The sequence below is a fragment of the Rissa tridactyla genome, chromosome 5 (genome assembly GCF_028500815.1).
Source record: "Rissa tridactyla isolate bRisTri1 chromosome 5, bRisTri1.patW.cur.20221130, whole genome shotgun sequence".
In the NCBI taxonomy this organism is placed as follows: Eukaryota; Metazoa; Chordata; class Aves; order Charadriiformes; family Laridae; genus Rissa; species Rissa tridactyla.
The window spans coordinates 57,111,008-57,136,010 of NC_071470.1; the positions used below are offsets into that span (position 1 = coordinate 57,111,008).

The window sequence follows — 25,003 nt, forward strand, 5'->3', positions numbered from 1 at the left end:
TACATTAGTAATTCTAAATGAGAGAATTGCAAAATCCCTCTCTCAAGAGGTAGAGGGAATATCTGCTCTATTTCTACTACTGAAAAGAATTTTGTACATGGTAAGTAGTTAATGCTTTTTACAGAAGTTGAAACTTACTGCAAGTGACAATATGATGGTAATCTCTGTTCTGATCTGAGAGCATTCGAATGAACAGTACTTCTGTAATACAGCTTTAGCATACTTGCACTTTAGCATCACATGAGCAAGAAATGTGTTTGCAACCTATTAGAGAATGTAGATAAACTTGTAACTTTTAGAAAAATGCAGTTCGCTTCGTGCATATACTTATATATTGTGAGCATAAACACTGTACAGCTGGACGATAAACACAGCTCTGAAAATATTTTTACTGTAGGGAAACAGAAATGATAAGCAAACCTATTAAACTCGGTCCTGTTTCTGCATACCTAAACATACTTTTACTCTGATTTGGCTTAGCAGGTTTTTTTGTTGTTTTGGTTTGTGATTTATTTTTTTTTTCCCCCCAGTGGTTTACATGCTGTGAGGCATACATATGGCATGGAAGAAGGAATACTATAAAAACAAACTGAGACCTGGAATGATTTTGAAAATAAAAGATAAAAAGAAAAACCCCCAAAAGCCGGTTTTTATTCATTGCTGTCAAGGTAGCAGCAGCTACCTAGCTTCTTTTTTAGTTCTGGTCCCATAGGTAGTCCTAAAAATTTGACTGAAAAAAATACAAACCACCTAACAGTTGTTTCTTGCTAATTGTGATATAGATAATAATATGATACTATGACTTTCTTTCTCATGTTGTCTCTGATAGCGTAACTCTTTTTCTGCAGTACTTTTATTAACAGACCCTTTTTCTGCATCTACTAGTACAAGAATATGTTGCAGCTGTATCAAATGTTTGAGCCAACCTTAACAAAAGTGAATGAGGTTTAAAAATACTACTGCCCAGAAACCTTTCCCATCTTGTATATGAGTGTGTTGCTTTCCTTAATGTCAGTATAGATCGGCCTTGCTGTTTTGCATGCTCTTGTTCTAATAGTATTGTTCATGTTTGAAACAACAGGTTAAGAACTACTTATTTGGAAGGCCTGTGCAAATTGTGACTATTCAGTCCTTGATAAATTCTAGAAATTAAAATATTTTAAGAAATGTTACAGAAGTTCTATGTACTGGATGAGAAACACCGATTGTGAGCTAACTATGTGAAAATGACCTTTATGTGAAAATCGGATGACTAACCAGCTAAATAAAACTGCTTATTACTCTTAAGTTCCAGCATAAAGAGCCAAATGTAGACGTGCTTTCTTACACTTTTCTCAAAGCTGTAGCCCCAGTCAACTATTTTCTTTTGAATGATAGTCAAATGGGGGTGCAGAAAACTAAAGGAGCTATTTGCATGGGAGCAAGTAGAAGCTCGGGATAAACAGGTAGGACCCCTGCTCTTTTTGCATCTTTTTCACTCTTATAATTTTCCTTGAAATATGGTGCTCCTTGTGACAATTACGGCTTCTGCTTTAATATTGCTGGTTAAGAAGCTCTGCTCCCTGATGAGGGTATGTATCTATTTTTACAGCGTATTTAAGTAGTTCCAAAAAGAAAACTTGTTCCTAAAACCTATGCGTATCCCTTACAGGAATTTTGTTTGTCTTTTTGGGTTGCTTAGCCAATTTTGTGTGAGTCTTTGAGACTCCCCCAGTGGATGTGCCATAGCTTAGAGCAATTGGGTTTGATTTTTTCAGACCCTAGATGTTGACAAGATGGCCAGGTCTGAGCATTGCTGCCCGATTACTGAAGAAGTCTAAGGCCTACTACTAGGCAGTTTATGGGCATCTCCTTTTTGATATGCGGGGCACTCCAGGTTAGACAAAAGAAGCAGTAGGCTATTTTACCTAAATTAACATAAGGACAACATGGAAGCTAAAAGGAACACACCCCTCATGGGGACTTGGATATGTGAATTGGTGACAGGGACTTGGCAGAAAAACCTATGTACTTCTAGGGAGTTCCTTTTGCAGCCTGTAGCAGAGTGTGATTAGGCTATTGGTGCTCTATATCTGTCGCTTCTCTGGCCAGTGAGATTGGCAGCAAGGGACTGAAAGCTTCAAGCAGGGTGTTTTTTGTCTTTTTCATCAACAGAGTTTCTGCTTTCTTTTAGAATATGGGAGAAACAGATTGAAAAGGTGCTGTAAAGGAAAGGCTTTATGTTCTTACAAATCACTGATGAGATGATGTACTGCACCTTGAACTATCAATGTAAACAAAGGTTTGACCACAGTAAGCACTCTGCTTGAAATAATCTTGATGAGCCATCAGAACTGGTAGATCAATATGCCTTTAATCCATTTTAAAAAGTACCAGGAAGGAACACAACTTTTTCCTGCGAAGCTGTAGGTATAATTGTTTTGCTTAATAAGTTAATATAAAAACCTTAGTGCTACTCTACTTTTAGATTGTTAGGTTATTGTTCACTTGTAGTTCAGATGCTCTTTGATCTTTAAGGTTTACTTGGATGTCATTAAATATCTGGGGGAAAAAAAAAATCTTCCTTTTACGTAGGTTGCTAGTGGTATTAGTTATTTGTGGGGAAGAGAAGGAAGTAACTAAGGTTGCTAATTATTGTGGTCACTCTGTTCTTCAGTAAATGCATAATTCTGAAAATGTTTCAACTGTGCATGATATAAAATCTATTGGGTTTTGATTGCTGATCTCTACATCAGTGACTGCTAAGTGTAACATTGTGTTAAGAAGATGGGTCTTGACTTAGTAGGTGAGTGCAAGGTGGACTTACGTTCCAAAACTTAAGCAACTAGATGGGTTCAGATGTATTTTTAAGCTGTCACTTAAGCATTCTGTCATATGTTTGTCTTTATCAGACGGAGGGAATAGAAGAATGTGTGTGTTAAGAAAAGGGCTTATCAAAATGGGAACGTTGTTCTACAGGTTTAAGTAAGGCTATTGCTTTTGTAGCAGCTCTAAAAGAATATTCTTAGTTGTAGAAAGCATCAGAGAGGTGGTTTCCTGGCTGCAGGGTTAAACATCCCGTTCTCTTGGAGAAGCAGAGTTTGCTATCTGATCAGTAAGAGGGAGAAAAAGCATCTGGAATGACCACTTGTTTTCCTGGGTGTTGGGTTTTTTTTTGTGGGGGTGGAGAGTTGTTGTTTGGGTGTCTTATGTGTGTTTCAGTTTCCTTAGGCTTGTTGATTAGGGATTTAGAGAGGGTCAACTAATGACAGTGGATTTCAGAAACGCTGCTGAGAGGTTAATTTCGAAATGCTTCTTCACACTTTCGGTATTAGTTGTATCAATCTTGCGTGTTTGCAATCTGAACCTTTACCCCTTCTCTCTTTCAGCAGTAAGAGCAGCAGCCAGGAAATCAGTGGGATTTATATGTTGGCTATGTTAATGTCTTCTCTATTTGGGGAGGGACCAAAATACAATCACCTGACCTTCCAGGCTGTTTTGATTTTTAGATTGTCCTTTCCATCAGGAGATCACTTACTGGACAGATTTTTCCTAAGCAGGTTGTCTTCTCTTAAGCCAAGTTGTGTGATGTATGGTTACGGAGCTCTAGTTCCCATCACTATGACTTAATTGTACATCCAGCATAGCAAACTCTGGCAGCCCGTGTTGGCATGCAGAGACTTGAGGTGGTAATAGAGTTGAACTTCTCTTACTTAGAAGAACAATTAAGAAGAGATAATTATGATCTGCTGGTAGATATTGAACACTTTGTATATGATAATACTACTTTAGCCGTAGGAGTTGAACAGAATAATAAAAATAAGTACATCACAACTATAAGTAGGTGGTTTCACAGAACTTTAAAGACAGGGGAAATGGCCTTAGTTTTGATTAGTGCAATGTCAGTGCTGTACAGGTGAACTGCCTTCTTTTCTCTTTGTAGAAAATGTTGTTACAAAACGTATGCCCTTGTTACCGAAGACAGGTCTCTGTTTTGTTTCTAAATTATTGTTTCTTACTAATCTTGTTACTGTGTGAGAAAATAGCTAATTACTGACTTTCTTACTGTGTAAAAATAGTTAGTCACTGAGCTGCTGTTACAGATAGTGATAATGAGGAGACAACCAGAAGTAGTTAATCACTTCAAGGTTCTTCTATACATCAAGTATGTACTCCTGTACTAATTAGGATAGAGTTATGGCTGCTTCAGAGAACATCCTTATTATCTTCAAGAAGTTGGCAAACTTACAGCAAACTTTTACTGTCCTGAGATGACTCAATACCTTAAAAGGATAATGTGAGGAAGGGTCTCCTTATCCAAATGACCACTGAGACACTCACGCTTGCGCAGAAGTGTTTTGTCGACGCAGCAAAATTTGATACATATGTGCAAAAAGATTATTTGGTCATCCTAATGAATATGTAAGCCTAGGTGGAGTTATGTATTAGGTAGGCAGAATTATGAGAATATTTTGTGTATAAATAATGGGTGAATATGCCCAGTAAGGTGTGCTAGATTTGTGGGTTTTCCCCCTAGCACCCGACATCGAATAAAGCAATATCTCCTCTCTAAACTACTTTTGGTTTTGAGGGCTTTTATTTCAGGTAGCACCCTTATCTTTTTTTATCTAATGAGACTTTACTGAACTGACAAATGCAGCCTGAAATAAATCCTGGGCGATAATTAATCTTGCTATTTGTTCCTGTTTAAAAAAAAAAAATCTATTTAGAAATATTTTTAAGTAACTAAAGGCTAAACGCAGATCCATTTGTAGTTTGTTCTACACATAGGTTACTATAACTAAGAATCTAATCCAGAGGTATGTTTCTCAGTTTTCTGAAATTTCAGCCATTATTTAGTGGGTACTACATTACCTATGTAGACACATTTCTCTCTCTTTTTCTTTTTTTTACTGTTTTGGTTGAAATACTCATTTAGATCCATGAAAAAGTAATGGAACTATCCACTGAGTAGATTCTCTTGATGAATCTAAATTACTTTATGCCTTACAAAACCAAATCCTATAGAGATCCTATAGTGCCCTTATGTTTTCTGTCTTATCACCTTGGACTAACGAGATTACCTGATCTATATGGACAAACCATGTTAATATCTGTAGCAACCCAAGGGTCAAAAAGGAGATAATTTGTATGGCATGCCCCTAAACAATAAAATTCAATATATAAAATTCACTATTGCTGCAAACATGGATTAGGCTTAATTCTGATAATTGACAAAGCAAGTGTTGTCACGATCATTGAAGTCTGTGGATCTTGTCCTTTAAAAAAAAAAAAAAGCCTAAATTGCTACTAGTTCCAAAACTGATCAGATATTTATCAAGTTACTGAGTAAGAACTGGCTTGAATTATTTCACAGTAACCACCTCTCTCTAGTTTGCCTTTTGACTGTATTTGTAAGTAGACTTGGATGGAACTTAGAGTAAGCATTTTTAAGGTATTGTTCAGTGTTCATTACTGTTTTTGAAGGTTCTCAGTATCTGGTTTTGTTATGTGTTTTTTTTTTTTTGCAGATGATACAGCTCTAGAAGAAAGATTTGTTTTCACGACTTGCTTTACGGTATCTGAATAGTGAAAGCACAATGGACACTTATAGAGTTTTACAGAAATAAAAAAAATCATCTAGGAACAAGAACGTTGGACTTCAAGGAATAACAGACTTTAGAAAGCCCAGAAATTGGTCACTAATAAAGCTGCTTTGGCCATACAGCTTGAGAATGAATACCATTGAGACAGCAAAGCTTGAAGAGCATATGGAGGGTCAAAACAATGACACTTCTAATGGCTACTCACGACCTACTCTTTCAGTCAGTGAAGAGAACAAAAATGGCACTACCAAACCAAAGGGCTTGTCTAATGGCTTGCGAAAGACAACAAAGAAATATCCTGATTACATCCAGATTGCTATGCCTGCTGAGTCTAGGAACAAATTTCCTCTGGAATGGTGGAAAACAGGCATTGCCTTTGTCTATGCTCTCTTCAACTTGATTCTAACAACTGTCATGATCACTGTGGTCCATGAGAGAGTACCTCCAAAGGAGCTAAGCCCTCCCTTGCCTGACAAATTTTTTGATTACATTGATCGTGTGACGTGGGCTTTTTCTGTATCAGAAATAAATGGAATGATATTAGTTGGATTATGGATATTCCAGTGGTTGTTTCTTAGATACAAGTAAGTAGCTATACTTTATTTTTTTTCCCTGCTGTATGTTTTCACAATATTGGTTTCCCTCATTCACTTTGGGTAGAAGAAATCTTATGGTAGTGTCTGTAGCAATATTGTAAAATCGGGCTGGCAGGAAAATGAGAGAGGTGACTTCTTTACAAAATATTCTGGTGTCCATGCTGGATATGAGAACACAGGTTTCTCCTGATTATTGAATAATGCTTTTTAAATCTGAATTTCTGACACCTACATTGTACTAGTCAAATTTATTCTGTGATTGGGCTTTTCAAAGTGTCTTTTGCTGACATGGCGATGTTTAAACAGAGGAAATAATGATGATGTAAAAAAAAATCTCATCCAAATTTGAGGAGGAATCCGCTCTCCTCTACAGCTAGACTAAAGCTTTTTCCTTTGTCTTCATTTGCTTAAACTCGACATATTTAAGTCGAGTATGTTGTTGTAATACAGGATTAAAAAGAGAAGGTCACTGAGTAAAGGAACGCTATGTGAGACTGCACATCTAAGTTAGACTGAGGCCATATTGAATTGGTTAGATAGCTCTGGTGGGAGCTTTGTGGTAGTTATGGACTATTATGAGATAGCAAGACTAAAACCTGAAGAAAGACTTTTTAGTACTTGATTTAGAGAAGTGTGTGGTGAAGGGCAGGAGGCGGAAATGCCCTTTATTCTAGGGATTTAGTAAAGCTAGAGCTCCATAACTGTTACATGTATATCCTTCATGTGAACTTTGTACTCAGTCTCTTTTCCCCCCTTCCCTTATTTTCAGATCAATAGTGGGACGGAGGTTCTTTTTTATAATAGGAACTTTATATCTGTACCGCTGTATTACTATGTACGTTACCACCTTACCTGTGCCTGGAATGCATTTTCAGTGTGCACCAAAGGTAAGAGGCTTTGCTCCCTAATTCTTGCCTTAGTCTCTGCCTGAGTCCTTACAGCCATTAGAGTAAACAGAAGTTAATGTTCCAGGTGTTATTAAATAACACAAATTACTTTCAATTGATGTCTTCAGAAACATAGCTAATGATAAATCAAAAGTTGTGTGATACAGAAAGAGCCTCAGGTCATTGCTCCAGGTAAGATGTTTTCAGGGAGAGTACCTGTGTTGACATACTGCTGCTACCAAATCAGTAAACTTGCTTCTGAGGCTCAAGCTCATCACTTTAAGACTGCAGCAATATTTTTTTTTCTTACATGGTAGGATACCTAAAGTCAATATTGTAATTCATAGGCTCATACACAAGCTTGTGTTGCAGTATCCTTTCAAAAAACCAGTGTTATACGCTTTGTCCTGTTTCTCACACTATCTTGGTAAGAGCTGTTGCAATACCTGAAGTCAGCTGCCTGTCCCTGCTTCCAGCCTGCAAAATATTTATAAATGTGACTAAAAGAAGTTCAGCTATTTAAATGATCAGATACATATAGAAACATGTACATGCTAATATTTCTACAAGAATATTTAAAAAATCTTGTAGCAGTGTAGTTAGGTGGTGACACCAAGGAGTTCTGTGACTGCCATTTTAGGCTGCTAATAAGTTGTAGATGTATAATTGCCTTGGAACAAACTGTATTGTGTTGGCTGCACAGAAAGAACTGTGCACTTGAGAGAGTAAGAAACACTTTGTTGTGCACTGAGAAGATAAGCATTTTGAAACCTGAAAATATTGCCAATTTTCTTGGGGGTTAAATTTCTCACTTCCTGGGTCGGATCTCATTGATCTTGAGGTACAGTATTATGTCTGTTCAGTTTTATTCTTTCACATTGGGACAACTTAGGAATGTAGTAGATGAACTACTTTCTTATGAATCAGTATCTATTTGAGTACGTTTTATTTATGTACATACCACTATTGTAAAGATTCAACTGTTTTGTTCTAGTAGCTTGAGGAATGACTTTGTGTGTGGTAGACTGTGTATTGAGGGGTAGGAAGGGGTAAGCAAAGGAAAAATTAAATGTATCTGCTGAAAGTGTATTTTATTAGCATTAAAACAGGATTAATTACTTGGACTTTGGATAAACTTGATAGCTCTTCTAGATTTCTTTTCTTGTCCCATGTGAGTATTTTTTCTGATTATGAAAAACTCAGTTATCCCTTTATCTTGTTTGCTTCCCACACCCCCCCCCCCCCCCCGGAGTTAATCTTTAAACAGCTAGGTGAAACTTGAGTGTTTGCCTAGTATCGATGAGAAATCAAAAGCTGATTTTAAAAAAAAAAAAAAAAAAAAAAAAAAAAAAAAAAAACCAAAAAAAAAACCCTTTAAACCTGAGTAAGTCCTGACTGAGTTTGTAACCAAATTCAAAATGAAGCAAGTCTGAGGTTTTTGTCCTGTGGAAGCATTTCTCAGCTCTGAACAGAATGACAAAAGCAATATGCAGGGTTGTCCTGTATTTAAACTGGTTTTGAATGTATCTTGTCCATTTTGTCAAGGGCTATTGTGAGATACGTGACCTTACAAATTTTTAATGTTTACCTTTCCAGTATGTTCCACGCCTCATTCTCATACAATGCATATTTTAAAATAGCCTGGGAAAGCGTGGACAGAATGCTAGTGTTATCAAGCTGATCTTTAGAACCAGTCAACTTTGATATGCATGCTGATTTGCTTAAGAATATGTGAAAGAAAGCCAAAGAAAATGAAGATAACTTGTGTCCTTTTCTCCCTGTCTCCCTGAATCCGCATATGTTTGGGCAAGAAGTTTACTCAAGTCACTTATAGTGTATCTTAAAGGTTTTTTTTGTTTGGTTGGTTTTTTATTTTCTCTGATATTCTAGCTGAATGGAGATTCTCAGGCAAAGGTTCAGAGGATCCTGCGACTTATTTCTGGTGGTGGTCTATCCATAACTGGATCACACATCTTATGTGGAGACTTCCTGTTCAGTGGTCACACCGTGGTATTAACGCTGATCTACCTGTTCATTAAAGAGTGTAAGTAATGGTATTTCAATGCAGTTTTCTTGTTCAAATAGAGAGTTTACTGGTTGATTGAAGCAAGCTAGCTTTTCATTATTCATTGACAGGTTATTCAAATTTTGGGCAAAACATTCTGTAGTTCATTATGCAGATTAGCTCTGTGCAGGTTGGTATGTTGATATGCCTTAGATGTTAAGGATATTTTGTGGCTTGAGCACAGTGCCATTGCACACTTGTACTACATCAAGAAGCGATGTCATTTCTTTTAAGTGTGCTGTACATCAGTTACTCCAAACAATGGGAAATTGAATCATGCTCCTGGGATGTCTTCTGCTAGTCTCCTCCTTATGCCTGTTGAAGTTGGTAAGAATTTAGCAAGCACACAGAAGATATAGTTGGGGTTATGGTTTCCCCCTTTGCATTACATTGCTATGGGGCATGGGGACAAAATCTATCTGTGCTGCACCCACAGAGCATTGATTGAAACCTTGGAGAACTGAGCACCAACTTCTAAATCTGATACATGGTAAGCAATGTTTCTACCCTGGGAACTTGGCCGCTCATGAATGCATAGTGGGGAGTTCCCTTTCCACTTCACATGTTTGGAATTGGAATCTTCTCTCCTACTGTTGTGTCCCGAACTATGCAAATGTTAGCTTGGCTCCTGGGAATGTTTGATTCTCACTGAAACAAAAATAAGACTAGTCAGCATCAGTTGAATGCCTTCGTATTATTAAAACGTTGAGGGAAGGAAGTGTTGCAGTGCTACGATCTGCCTTAAGCAAAAGACACAATATAAAAATGCCTGTTTAATATGAAAAACTTCAGATCTGTGGATGTGAGACAGTCTTCTCCAAATAGTGATTTAAGACGCTGATTTATAGTCTGCTGATTGTTAGGCCTAGGTCCTTTGTGTAAAGTGTATGTTACTGGGGGAATGGCGTGTGTAACTCATAAAAAAATTACTGGAATGGTATTAGTAAAATAGCCTAATAATAGGTAATTTTTTGGCCTTGTTTTGTGTATGTTATTGCAGCTCAATGCTGGTCACATACTTTTTAATATCTTCAGTATCACGAAAGATGCAGATAACCCAGTATTTTCAAGGCTAGTATAAGTCATGTACTTTTAATAAGGGGTTGGAAGAATTGTATCATACAAACTCTTGTAATAAGCCCTTTGCTGCCTAATTGTTAGGCATATTTTTCAGTGAAGTTGTGCTCTATAAATGAGAAATGCATACCTTTCCTTTTTCTGCCTCCCATATAATTACAAAATGTTATCTGAGCAAGGACTTAAGCTCTGTAATTGCTCTGAATTAGAGGTTGCTTATGGCATTCTTTTCTGCTCTTTTGACGACACGTTTTCAGCAAAAGATGCATTCTGAGGTTGTTATTATTTCTGGCTTAGTGGATTTTTTTGCTCTGCTCTTCTCTTCCTTTCATCCTTTGCTGCTGCTTCACCTATTCCCTTGCACTCCAGCCTTTTTTGCCCAGAATAGTTATTTACACTTTTAGCCTTGGTGTGTCGTTCTTGCTTGGGGCTGTTTTCATCAACTTCTGGAGATGAGTTGGCTCCTTACAGGCTTGGGTTTTTTTCCTTTTTTTAATTAGTAGATACAGATTTGTCTGCAATGTTTTGGGGAGAGTTTACTGTTCTGACAACTTAAGTCCTCCTGCAGTAACTATTTAGCACAGGCCTCTCAAACTACTACTGGGTAGGCCTATTGATCAGTAGCTTTTTTGCTGGTATTGTGTTGAAAGTACAGGCTGACCATTGCCCCACAAGGCAACGGGCGCCAAAACCTCCCATCGCGAGTGAAATGAAGCCCGTTAGCCTGTCACAAGTTATGAATGGCCATTGTGACACCCAAGGCATTTTTCAATGGGGAAAGAAGGGCAGGGGAACTTTTCCACTGAAGTGGCTTAAATGCGTTTTGAAGAATAGCTTTGCTCCCATTTGTTAATCTTTAATGAAAGGGTATAAATTTACATACTGTACTTCCCTGTACAATGTTTTCTGTTTCACAGAACAGAGGTTTCATGCAAAGTAGTTAAAACCTAGGAATGAAAATAAGCATTGATTTTCCTGTTTAATCTGTGATCTCTGCTCAGTTTATATTAATTCTAGACATTTTACTTGAGTATAAGTTTACTTGAGCATAGACTGTAAAAAGAACAGAGATTAATGCACTCCAGTAAAATAATCAAAGTGTATGTCTTGTTTCAATTCTGTCTCTTCCCCGTCACCCCATACCCTAGAAGTGATTTAACTGGGAAACTTATTAATTTGGCTAGAAAATGGGTGACAGTGCTGTCTAACTGCAAGCTCCTCTTGGGTTCATTTTACAAAGTAAGAACACCTCAATAAGTCTGTGTAATTCTTTAGGGTTTTCTGTGTCAAAACAGGGTTTTTATACTAGTGTGGTATAAATGAGTTGTTTTAAAATTTAGTAGCCTTAATTAAATCATGTTTTTTATCTTTCTCCCTTCCTTTTGTGGATTGCTATAATAACACATGTCTCTTTTGTGTGTGTTTTCCCATCACCTCCCTATTTTACAGATTCACCACGTCATTTCTGGTGGTATCACTTAATCTGCTGGCTAATGAGCGCTGCTGGCATAATTTGTATCCTTGTTGCTCATGAACACTATACCGTAGATGTCATCATTGCTTACTATATCACCACGCGGCTTTTCTGGTGGTACCACTCAATGGCTAATGAAAAGGTGAGTGACAAATACCTTTAGAACCAACGTATAGCCTGCATTTGTTAATAATGCTCAAAGGTCAAAATTAGTTCTTAATTTCAGAATAAAAATAGAGGTTCCATACTGAAGTTTAAACAAACTGTGCAAGGAGTTTCACTTCACTGTGGTTTAAGTAAATATTTAATAGATTAATGGATTTTTTGATCTGTGCCTGTTACTAAGTTATTTCAAAATCTATTTTTTATAAAGTTATTTTTGAAATTCCTGATATTTTGACTTAAAAACCTTTTTTTGAACTTCAAAGTTTTATTGCTGTAGTGACTGTATAGAATAGCCCTTGGTTGTCTAAGTTTATGTCTAAACAGTAGTTTAGTAATAAAACTTCCGATCAACCTTATTACCTAGACCATGATAAAAGTCTAGTGACAGTTTTGTAAGTGTTGCTAAAAGTACGTTGTTCAAAGGAATCTGGTGCAGTTGTTTCAGGAGCACTTTCAAGTAGGAGCATAGCTCTCAAGCCATTTTAATCTAGTTTTCAACTACTAGTCATCAATGGAAACATTACATGCCTGAAAGGACTCGTGTTCAAAGTCAGTGCTTCATCTCCCTAAACTTTATACAGCAATAAAGCATCCCTTTGTGTTAGATGCTCAGTTTGTAGTGTACATTTGGACTGTCATGTATACGCTATCTTAATGCTCCTTTTTTTTTTCTAGGCTAAAAGCACCTCATCTTTGCAGAAATGCGTGCAAATATATTTCATTTTTGTAGTTGTCTTGACTCAGTGTAATCTATTATAATGCTTTAAACTGATTGTCTGTTTCCTTTTTCTCTTTACCTACTTGTGCCAAATACAGACTTTAAAGGTTTCTTCGCAGACAAATTTTCTCTCTCGAGCATGGTGGTATCCAATATTTTATTTCTTTGAGAAGAATGTGCAAGGCTCTGTTCCTTGCAGCTTTTCCTGGCCGATATCTTGGCCTCCCAGCTGCTTCAAATCTTCATGCAAAAAGTATTCACGGGTTCAGAAGACAGGAGAGGACAATGAAAAGTCTACCTGAAGAAGGAAAGCATCTGCTCTGTTTTTCGGTTGTGTGTTTGTTTTTTTTGTTTTTTTTTTTTTTTACCAAAACATTAATGCTGTAACCAAAGTTTTTGAGGACTACACTGTAACTGAAGAAGTGGACCAAGCTTCTGTGCAATTGATGGGAAAGACAACTGTAGACGCGCGTATTGCCATTTCATATGTTTTTCTATCGTCAGGCTGTACAGACCTATTCTACTCTTCAGTGCTAATGGAATGCACCGCTGATGGGATTTTTTTTATTAAAGAAAAAATGGAGCAGGACTTTGCTTTACTAATGAGATAGAGGTGCCAAAGACCACGTTAACACTTTCATTACTAACTATCACTCATCCACAGAAGCACCCAAAAATCTCATCTTCAGAGTTCTGGAGTGCATAAGGGCAGAAACATGCTAAAATGTAAAGGCACGATATTGGCATATTGAGGTATATAAAAAAAGAAAACAAAACAACACAATTGTGGGAAGTGGTGTGTTTCATTATTCTTGCTAATGAAGGTAAGGCCTTTGCGTGACTGGTACAGCTGGAAGCGAGTCTTGACTAATTTTTACACTCTGTGGGTATTAATATCTTATGACCCTAAAATACTACTTACCACCATTATCTCCCATATATTCTACTATATACCAATTTTTACATTTTTATTAGTAATTTTATATTTAAACTGTTGTGCTACCTGATGACTTTGCAAATTAGGAATAGCTGCTAACATCAGAGCTCAAGGAGCCTAAAATTTTATTTTTAAAAAAGGACACAGTTTCAAAGTCTAAATCTTTAATTGCAGTTTGGCCTTGTGTATATAGCTATACAGTGCCTATCGGTGTATGTACATGCATATACACACAAAAGCACACACTGCTGTTTAGTATGCGTTTAACTACACAGAACTACTTACTGGAAAGAGTGATCATAAAGTTCTTAATTCAGGCAAATGTCCTACAGATCTCACCTGCTTGAGGAATGCAAGGACAGGTCCAAAATGGGGCTATATTTAAAATAAACTTTTAATTTTAGTAGCTATCTCTTGCTGAAACTATGTAGCAAGCTTGCTTGGGAGCCATAGTTCTGCACTGAATTTCTTTTTTACCTGTTGGCCCATGTGTCTGTGACTTAGTTTAAAAAAAACCAAACAAACCAAAACAAACAAACAAAAAAACCAAACCCCAAAGTGCCAAGGTGAATACCTACAACAGTAGCATTTCTTCAACTATTACCTGAAACCATTTCATATTAAACAATCCTATGGTAGAACTCACATGCAGATTCCTGTGTTTTTCCAGGGTTTCAGTCCAATTAAAATGGCTATTTAAGAAAGTTGGCTGAGAATGTGGGGAAATTACCATGGCAAACATGTAACAAAACCAGAGATCAACAGCTACCTGTTTCTTGTTGGTTTTCATTGTTTTGTATTGTTGGGAAAGTAAAGTATAAAATTAGCTTACCATGTTTAACCCTTCATGTTCTGTATTAATTTTTGCAGTTAACTCATTTTATTTTCAAATCTTCAGTAAAACCTGATAGCAAAGACAAAACTGCATTAAGTGTTAAAGTGATACTAACATAAAGGAAATGCTGCTTATTTTAAGAATGTCTTGAACTGAGTGACAAGTGTGAACACAGTTTAAATAATGACAACTTTTTTTAAAAAATCCAGTTAAAGTTATAAAATGCAATAGAGTATTCAAATACAATTTTTTTCAGTTAAGGGGATCAGTTGTTGAGTTGTACATGAGAATATTATTAATGTGCATTTCAAATATTTTTGTGCGTTATCAAAGTAATACAATAAACAACATTCCTTACAATACATCCTTGGTAAAATTTAGCTAAGAAAGAAACTCTGCTGATGTTTGCTTTTGTTATTTAAAATAGGCTTCTTAGAGACCTATAACATGCCCCTGGAAGTTGTGTGTGTATGGGCATACCTATGTTTTCATTTGCTTGCTTCTGGCAGACCTTGAGCTGCTAAAAAGCCAGTATCAAAACATTTATACAAAAGTCCTTTCTCTGTATCATACAAACGAAGCTGCTCCATGCCAGTCTGTAAATCTCCCAAGATACTTGTTATATCAATACTACTTCGTAGAGCATAATATTTTTTTTTAAGCTGAATTCTAAGCTTTGTGATATCTTAAATACAGTCAGGTCAAGTCACTTGGAATTACACTATCTCTTAGAAATTGTGGATGAATTTCATTAGTGGTAACGATGCCTTGAAAATAACGTAATGAAAAGCGTTCCAGTAAGGAGCTTAAATAGTGGTTTTCATCTGGTGGCTGATTTGTCTGCATAACCACCACCACATCTCAGTGGGATTTCTGTAATATATCTGCAAAGTAGAATTTCTTCATGCAGGATGAGGTGTTTGTTTTTTTTACATTTATTTCTATTTCTGGAAGGAAAAAATATGGAAGTGATGAAATAGAACCAATTCAACATTATGCTTTTGTTGGGCGGTGTGAGCTGTCATTCTACTGCTGAATTTGATAGAAACTTCTATTGTAATACAAAAGGAAAGTTTTTAAATGGCAGCCCTAGCTCAAAATACTTGATTCCTGTTCTGGCTTGGCCCTTCCTTAAGTGCTTAAGTCTTCTCCATTGTATTAAAGACCTCAAAATAGTGTGTGTGTTTAATTAGCAGAAAGCCCTACTTCTCTACTATATCAATAGCTTTAAATTGCTTTTGCAAACTTGAATGACATAGATGTATTTGAAGACTTTATAAGCCTATATGTGAGGTGATGAAATGGGGTAAGTAATGGTATATGCTAGTGCTTACTGCTATAGTAGTTTATCCAATACAAACCATAGCTGGTACATAAAACTTATTAATTTTAAGAACTGAGAGATCATTGTATATAAATACTGTGAAGCTGAAAACATGGTTTCATCCTAAGAGGAAAAAGAATTGCAGTGGCTAAAAAGAACAGGAGAAACTTAAACTTCACATAATATACTGATCACTTGATTGCAGGGTTATTTGGGCTGTAGATGCCTAGTGGTTTGCAGTATGTCACTGTAATTATTTTTTTCCTGGAGTTACAAAAATAATTTTTCTTACAGATGTCACATGAGCTGCACCTGTACTGTGACTTTAAAAAAAAACAAAGCTCCTTCTCTCTACTGAAGAGCATTTATGTGTTGAACTTCCCTGACACTTAAAATTAGAGGCACTATACTTGTAGACCTGCCTGTTGGTGTGACTTAGATGCTGTTGGGTGCTTTGCATTTATGAAACAAGCTTTTTTAAATGCCTAACCTAAATTTAAGCCTGGATTTAAAAGGTTAACATGAGCATTTAAAGAAATGTGTTGCTATGTGGTCGTACTACAGATGCTTATTCCAATGCCAGAAATTATTAACATATACTTGAAACCACTGTAAACTGACGTTTTTATGGTAGGTGCTTAGCACTCCCATGTGGACATAAATGGTACTAAATGTTAATTATTCACTGCTGTTTTCTTGGAAAGATAGCTACAGTTGGGGTAGCAGCAAAAAGAGCTGTGCTAAATGTTACTATGAACTCTGGTACTGGATTTGCTTCCCTCCTTCAAAAAAAAAAAAAAAAAAGAGGGGAGAGAAGGAAGGAAAAAAAAAAACAAACCAAGACTGTATTTATGTTAAGATACGTGACCTTCATGTAATAGAGAAATAAAGCTCAGTAAGCTCAGTAACAGAGATAGAACTGGGAAGTATTTTAAGAGATGAGAGAGAATTGTCTTAATTAGATTATTGCAAATCCACTTATCTGTATCTTAAATTGGAATCTGTTCAAACTCTGGCTTTCTCCCATCAGTAACATCTGGCTGGACAATTTATCCTAGTTCTTTGGTACTAATCCAAATTCATTTTTGCATTTCAGTAGATATGAAGTATGATTTACAGTTCTAGAGACCAGATCCATTAAATTCAGTGCAAGGTGAAGTCTTTCTGTTTACTTTAACTTTTCCACTGCTTTTTTCTTCTATTTTTTTTAACTTAAAGAAATGATCTTAAAGATTCATGGGGTAATTCTAAAAACATGTCCAATCTATCAGATGTACTGGAACTATTTTTTCCTACTGGCAGACTTAACAGCTGTAAAACTCCATTGTCATCTTGATGTTTTTACAATATATGTATTTTGGACTTACCTAGAAGTCTTCTATAGGCACACAAAATTAGAGCGATACTGTAAGATTGAACACTTCCAAATTTAAGTCTATAGCAGGCATTGTAAAATCAGTCTTAAATTCAGTTACTGAAAAAAGGTCTTAAAAATAAATAACTTCTGGTGTGCCACTGAAGTAATTTTGCATATGTTGGCCTTCATATATGCTTTATGATGTTTCTAGTGCCTAAAAAAAAAAATAATAAATTGCATCGAGAAACTGAGAATGGAGACAAAGGCTTTTGTTCTAGTATTTACAAGAAAAAGGAAGATGAAAACATCGAAGTAGATAGTGATCATATATTGCTTTTTACATGAAATTGAGCTACAGCTATACCTAACTTCTGAGTAATGTAGAATTAAATTTTTTATGTGTAGTAGTGCTGCAAAAAACCTATAAGGAAACAGGCAGTATTAAGAACTTACTCTACAGTACAGACATATGTCTTGTGCTGTGGACTGTGCTGGTTCTCATCTGTAACTTAGAATCTAAAAATAAACCCCAACTCAGTGAGAGATGCTTGGAGATTTTAAAATATTTAAATATGATTAGCAAATTGTCAAAAGCTCTTCCTCCAAGCTGTCACTAATGGTTTCTGTAACAAGAAGAAAGTGCTGCAGTGCTTAAAACATACTGAAGCTTTTTCTGGTTAGCTCAGCTTTCCATGGATGTAACCATTTGATTAAATCTTTCTAACCTAAAAAGTAGCACATAATTATTTTGGGCTAGGTATGGCTAACCTTAATATTGTAGGAGAAAATTCTTGTTCTAAACTCATCTCTTATTTCACTGGATAATCTTTCCTAACAGAACACCTTAGAATGCCTGACTAATATTTTAAGATGAAGTAATGATATTGGGTCTCTAGTGTGTATTTAAAATACTGCTGCTGAGGAGATCTTCTCTCCAGGTTAAAATTAGCGCTTAAAAACTCAGGAAGATTTTACTTGTTTTCAATGAAAATATTTTTAATTCCTAAGGACTTGGGAGTTTAGCAAATACCATGAGAAGCTTTGTTTTCTGTGGCTGGCTGCTGTGGGCTAACCTTTAACTTAGAGATGCAACCCAGGGAGGAAGAGAGGGCAAACCAGCTCTTGCTGTAAGTAGTTTGTCCCTTTTTGAATTCAAATGCTATTGCCTGCGTGCTACAGGCAGTCTTATCCATACTATTGTGGAAAAAAGATGCTGTGTTATACCATTATATTTAGCATTCTGTCTTTTTCAGATGGTTCTGTATTGGTCGGCCCCGTCCTTTCCCTAGATGAGGAGTTGAGTGTGTTTTATCCTTTACTTGCTGTATGGTTAGTCATAACTGGTTTTAGTTCTGGTAAATGTCAATGGAAAAAATGTAGATCCATTGTATACAGTGGCTAAGGTGTTTTTACAGCCTCTACGTGTGGGTTTCTTCTAGCAGAAGTACGCTTCTTTCAAGCTATGCCTATATAATATTAACTTCAGCTCTTGTATTTGCCCTCTGCATTAAGGTCTTTAGGAGGGTAGCATTTGTGGAACTGCAAAGACTTACTACAGCAGAATCTCCTTTGTGACAATTAAGATTAATTTTCACAAAAATAACTTTGCTGAAATGTGTCTGAAGGTGTCTTCTGTTTTTTTTTATTTATGTATTTTTTTAATAAAAGGAAAAGTGATCAGAAACTAGACTGAAGTAAAGGCACCTTGAGCAGATGGGGACCTAGGCACCGTGCAGGGACATGTGTGTGGAGAGGGGTCTCTGCAGCATATGCAATATCGGATGCAGTACACAGAGGCTTCTCTGTGAAGATAAACTAGATTGTACTTGCATAGTAGGTTGTGAGTCATCACTGCTCATCCTTTGAAGCTCCTTTCAGGCTGAGGGCACCAGTACCAAAGGTGGTAATAGCTAAAAAGTGTAGTGAAGATGGCTAACAAACTAGAAAACTATGAAAGGGCTGAAAAGGGAGACCACTGTAAAACCAGTCATCAGAGTTCTAATTCAATGGGGTATATTATCTGGTGTTTCTTCAAGCATGTGAGTTACACTTAAAATTAGTGGGTCTGTTTTCTTTTTAAATTATTGTTATTGCTATTATTATTGGTTTGTGGTGTTTGTTTTGTTTTTTAAATTAGAGATGGCAGGAGTGCTGTGCATATCAAGAGGAAACTTATCTCCCTGCGTCTACCAGTGAAGTGTTTGTATATGGACCTTATACAATACTGCTAAACTCCAGCCCCTCTTCCATTTTGAGTTACTTGTCATCTGTACTTTGCTACTCCTATAAAAACTGCTTTTACATTCCACTTTTTTCATAGTTTGTTGCCACTCAAAATACTGCTTATGCTTTAGCCTAGGCTGTTTTGGGCTCCTGTCTTAACTTTATTTGCTTCTATTAACTGCCTTTTCTAAATGGCTCAGTACAGAAGAGTAGGATTTATGTTTGAGAAGGCTCCAAAATTAACACTAAAGCCAACTGGGATTCTCATGAGACACATCTTTGCCCAATTTGAAACTTGAAATTATTTTCAAGTACAAAACCTAACATCTTTGGGAATACTTTTTATCTCAGGAATCAATTCTTGCTCTTTAAATGTTTAGTATGTTAATTTGTGTTTATCTTCCTGATTCAGGATAGCATGTGTGAGATGTGAAAAAGATAAATTCTGGTTGTTTTGTGAGGTCAGGGACACGCCAAGGAACCTGAAAGTAAAAGAGGAAATAATGGTTTGATGGCTGTGGTTCTTGTGCTTTCCATGAGACTTTGAGGAGAGCTCCTAAAGACTTCTGTAAAAACAGTACAGGATGTCACTCTTTTTAACTGCAACATGGTTTCATTCTCACTGGCTGACAGCTTTCCTTCCATGACTTCTCCTAGGTTGAATCTGTAGCTCTGTACGTTAATTGGAGCTATGTATCCAACCTGGGAAAAACTAGGCAAGAAAAGCCGTTGGCTGCTGAGGAACCCTAGATGCTAATACAGGGATACTGTAGTGCTTGCATGATAAGGAGCTAATATGTGGCCTTTTTTTATATATATAGCTTTAGGGTCCAGTTCTACAAACAATGTACAGCATAATGCTACAATAACAAATTATACTACTTAGAGACCTTTTGTGCTGTAGTTTCTACTAATGTTTGCAAACTGGGCCTAATTTTTACATAAATTGTTCATAATTAGCGAAAGTTGGCTTTTATGATGTGAAACTTTTGGGATAACACTTTCTAGCATGTCAGCTATTTTGGTTAAGTGGATGACAACTCAGTGTTGTGGTTTGGTGTATACCATGAGATACTAGAGTTGTTACTTAGATGTTGCAATCTATGTTCACTGTGTAAAAAAAAAAAAAAAAAAAAAAAAAAAAAAAACAAAAAAAAAAAAAAAAAAAAAACCTATTGCACTAGCTGTACTTTTTTTTTTTCTTTAAAAAAAGCAATAATGTGAGCATCTTGTAGCTTTTATCTCCAAAGGTGCTATCTGTCGTGATCAATTGCACTGTTGACCATGAATTTGGTAAAAACATGTTAAAGAAATTGTCCTATGTGGTTTACTCAGCACATACAAATCGAAACTTTTTATGGTCAGCCTCTGTACTAACAAATGCAGTACTTTGTTGGACTACTTATATGACCATACACATCTTTAAAAATCAAAAACCTATGTCCATTTATGGTGCTAATGATCTCTTAAAAAATAGCAAGAGCTGGTATTCTCTTCTTACCCATGAACATTAAGGAAAGCTGTTGTGACACCTTTTCAATAAAGCAAAATTTCTCTACATTTTAAGCATGTTCCAAATTCTTTTTATATAACTATGACCCTTTTCTATTTCTGTTTATATAAAAACAGCAAAATATTACAGTAAGTATTTTTAATGCAGGAAAATGTTAGGAGTGTATATGGGTCTAGACTACATGTCCAAAATTAAATTTTCATACATGCTTAGGATAGCTAATCTTCTGAAACTTGGTCTAAAATATAAGAATTGTGTTGGGTAGGATTAAGGCATAGACTAATAGTTAAAAAAAAAATAAAATAAAAATTCTCTGACGTCATAATTGTTGAAGCCTTGGAGACAGAAAGAGAGGATGTGAAATGGACAAAACTGCATGAGGACAACACTCATTATGCAGTGTAGATCTATCTCTTCCTTAAACTTCTGAAAAACAAATTTGTGAAGGAACACAACCCCATAACCATATCTAAAGAACAGAAGTGAAACTTGACATAATTATCAAGGCAATTAATTGTAGAACACTGTAAAAACACATGGGAGAGCCTTAAACTAGGATTGTTTAGATTGTGGAACAGCAAAGCAATTTTCTAACTTTGCTTTACAGCTTCACTAGCAACCTTCTCTTAAGATGAAAAACTATCTTGTGCCTTCTGTTGCAGAAGATATTATTGTGCTTTTTTTTCCCCCCCCTTTGGTTATGATTTTACATTGCATATAATGAAGGACAATGCACTTCTAAATCTTCAAGAGGCGTCTTTGGGCAGCAGTACCTATGTTTTCTCCCTATGGAGAATCCAAAGCCTTTAGTTCTTGTTAAAGGCCCCTTGCTTCTCAACTTGCAGTTGTAAAGGTGTCTGCCTATAACACATTTGGAAATCCTACTATAGTCAAGTCTGAAATAAGTATGATGCTCTTAATTGATAGGGAGACATGAACACGTGGAATGGGTGCCATGTCCAGGTACACACTGGCAAATGAGCCGGGTGCGTGTACTGTCTGCAACACTGCAGCACCCTTCCTGTGCTCTAAAGTCGTGGCACCCTGAGGTTTTGGTCACTAAACCGCCACCTTTCATGTACTGGAAGATGGCTCTTGAATCACTTGCACCTAGTACTTCAAGAAATAAACAGGCTTCTCTAAGATCGGTTTTATAGGACTTCTGTGTCGATGCAAAGAATATTCCAGGTCTAGAGTAACGTCACTTAAAGAGGAAACAAACCCACCATCTAGGGTAAAAGTTAGGTGTTTTTGTTGACTGAAGATGGATAGTCCAGTAATGATAGTCTGTATTGTGTCTTCCTACTTCTCAGCGCTTGCTTTAGCAGTAGGAGACTTGGAAGAGACAAAGATAGAACAAAGTCATCTGTAACAGTTCTAAGCCACATTGAAATGTAACTTTCCTATCTCTTAATTACTAGATGCTTTGAAGAAAACTGGTTGTCTTTTTTAATTTACCAAAAAAGTGCAATATTTACAGAAATATTAAGAGACAAATGGGTGCATGTTTAAATGCCTTGCAAAAATGAAAATTTTGCAAGCATGCAACACGCATTTGACTGAGCAGGCTTTTTTGCATTAGCTGCTCTGAGTTACAGAAATGTTTTTGTCAGTACACTAGTCAAACTCAGAACTTTCAAATATTTTCAATATTCTTTTGATAAGGAGAGTGGGGTTTTTTTGTAAATAAAGTGCCTGTGGAAATTAAAAAAAAAAAAAATCTAAAAGTTGCCTGCAAGCTTAAATACAACAAAAAAACCCAGCCCATACTTGAAGAGAATGGGTGCTAACTCAACAACTGTAGAGGATAACAGGTCAACAGTTGTAAGGACTTAGTAAGATTCAAAGGCTAAGATAAAGTTTGAGAAAGGAACACTATATTGCTTTTGAAAGTTTACTGTGTTAATTAAACTCCCAATGTTTCTGCTTGGGCCTTAACTCTGTAACTTGGTTATCTTTAAAGAAAAATAATTTGACTGTTTATTTTTTTTAAACACTTGTTTTAATGACAGACTTGAATCTGATGGGGTTTTTTGTTTGCTTATTACATAGAGATTTTTTTACCTGTTAAAATTAGAGTCATGAAATGCTTTGATTTCTCAATGTAGGGCAAAACAGTTTGAGGAACTGATTTTCCTGAAGTGCAGAATTAAATGGCAGTGGTTTTTATTACACTGATACTGGGACTGTATCAGTACTGAGGAGAAATGATTACCAACGACAGCATTGTAGTGATAAAACTTGCATGTGGAGTTATTTGGGGTATGCAGAATATTAGTAAAGTACTTGTTTATATTTTGCTGTTAATTATATGCTTTAAAAAGAGGCTATTGGTTATGATTTTAATTGGAAAGTCTGACTTTAATGTTGCAACAGCTTCTCTTATTTTTAAGTAGAAATGATATTTCAGAGCAAAGTTTACATTTGATCAGTAAATTCACTTAAAACTATGAAAATAGCTTCATTTTTTATCAGAATTAATGTGAAATTTATTCTCTGGGTAACCTAGAATTGGCCATATGCTGCTGAAGCCAATCTTTCAACTGCATATGGTAGCAAGGAGAGAATTTCTTTATCTAGTGCTGCTTCTCAACTAGACAGAGAAGGAAGTGAGGCTAGATTACTCTTAAATATGGGCAAAAATGGTAATGTGTTTCAGCTGTAGTGAATAGCTTAGCTGCTCCTTTTCAGACTGCACAACTTAAAATTTCCTTGAGGCTCAGATTTTGTAATGTCTTTGGTTCAGATAAATTTTTGCCTGTTATTTTTCTGTATTTTTCTAATAGATGCATTTTTATTGGTGTACACTGTAATTAGCCACTGAATTTCTGCCAAATATAGACACAAAAAAAAGCTGCATTCTGTTCTGCCAATTTAGATCTGTGATCTTAGGTTTTTCTACTTTGTTTCATCCATGGCTAGTAAAATATCCATTTGCTGTTTATATTAGATTAAAGAGAGATTGCATCCAGTTGCCTTAATTGCTTGGAGGAAAATGGTCCTTGAAGCTTTATGTATTTCTAGAATTCCTGTAACTTATGTATAATTGCAATAAAACCTTTTTAATATAGTCCAGCCACTGTTTTAAGAGCCACTTTACTGAATGAGCTATCTTTACTGAATGTTCAACTACTTAAAAAAACCCAACACCCTTTTTAATGGGTAAGCACCATTTGTTCTGTGCATTTTAGTTTTTTGGAGGGTCAATCTAAAGGTGGTGTACTTGTGTTTTGCCCACAGGACTTTCCTCTCTTAGTGAGGACATATCAAGCGCGCTTACTAAAACAGCTGATGCTGCAGCAAAGGGTTTGGGAGACCATGCAGTGGCATTTTTCAACATCTAATTACCTTTGTAGGGATTAAATTAAATCAGCTAGACAAAGTGCACTAAGGTGTATTTCACAGGGACAGGGAACTTACCCTTAAAACCAGTTTGTTTTTTGGTGGGGTTTTTTTTTTTTGGTGTGGGGTTTATTTATTTTATTTTTTAATGGGGAAGGATAAGAACTAAAACCATCATTCCCCTAAAATGTAGGTCCAGCTCTGAGAAGCCCCTCTGAGCTGTTCTGCACTTGCCAAGCAGCTATTTAACTTTTGTTCCAGCTTAGTCCTTGGTGATGGAAACAAACTGTTGGTGTGTTACCTGCAAGTGCCAGCTTCTGCATTGGGGAAGGGGAAGAAGGATCCATCACTTATTTCCTTTCCTTATGAGCCCCCATAAAAATAAATTTTTGCATAAGGGGCATTAAAAAGTTAAGTCCTAGGAGGTTATGAGGAGTACTCCCTCTTTTTTTTTTTTTTATACTATTAGATGGACATATATGTGCTTATGTTTGATGAAAGCTTTTAAACTTGAACTAAGCCAAAGTGCAGAGTCAGCTTTTGATACCCCCACCTAAAAAAATAAAAATAATAATAAAAAAACCCCACAACACCAAAACAACCCCACAAACTAAAAAAAAACCAAAACAAGCCCCCAAACCCAACCCCTGCAAGAAGTAATTTCGCATTCCACCGTGTTTTGCGAACCTCCCGTCCCCCGCACATCAATGTCTGTCTTTCCCGTTCCCCGCAGGCTCCGGGCCGCTTCTCCCCGCCGTGAGCGGAGCCCGGCCCCGGGGCGGACCCGCCGCCCGCCCACAGCCCCGCCGCCGGCGGGGTCAGGGCTCGGGCAGGCCTCGCCTCCCGCCCGCCCCCGCCATCTTAAGCCGCTACGCGCCGGGCGGGGGGCGAGGGTGGGGGCCGCC

The 25,003-nt window shown here is 36.5% G+C and overlaps 1 protein-coding gene across 4 annotated transcripts in view; it reads left to right on the plus strand.

The window, feature by feature from the left end:
- SGMS2 (sphingomyelin synthase 2) overlaps positions 1-20,357 on the plus strand; it is a 42,162-nt gene extending 21,805 nt beyond the window's left edge. For all 4 annotated transcript variants that reach the window (XM_054203637.1, XM_054203635.1, XM_054203636.1 and 1 more), the window contains 5 exons: positions 5,511-6,169; positions 6,951-7,068; positions 8,959-9,112; positions 11,660-11,826; positions 12,666-20,357. In XM_054203637.1, coding sequence (XP_054059612.1) covers positions 5,715-6,169; positions 6,951-7,068; positions 8,959-9,112; positions 11,660-11,826; positions 12,666-12,869 — 1,098 coding nt within the window. In that variant the 5' untranslated portion in view covers positions 5,511-5,714 and the 3' untranslated portion in view covers positions 12,870-20,357. The remainder of the gene's footprint in view (positions 1-5,510; positions 6,170-6,950; positions 7,069-8,958; positions 9,113-11,659; positions 11,827-12,665) is intronic.
- Positions 20,358-25,003: the final 4,646 nt, after the last annotated feature.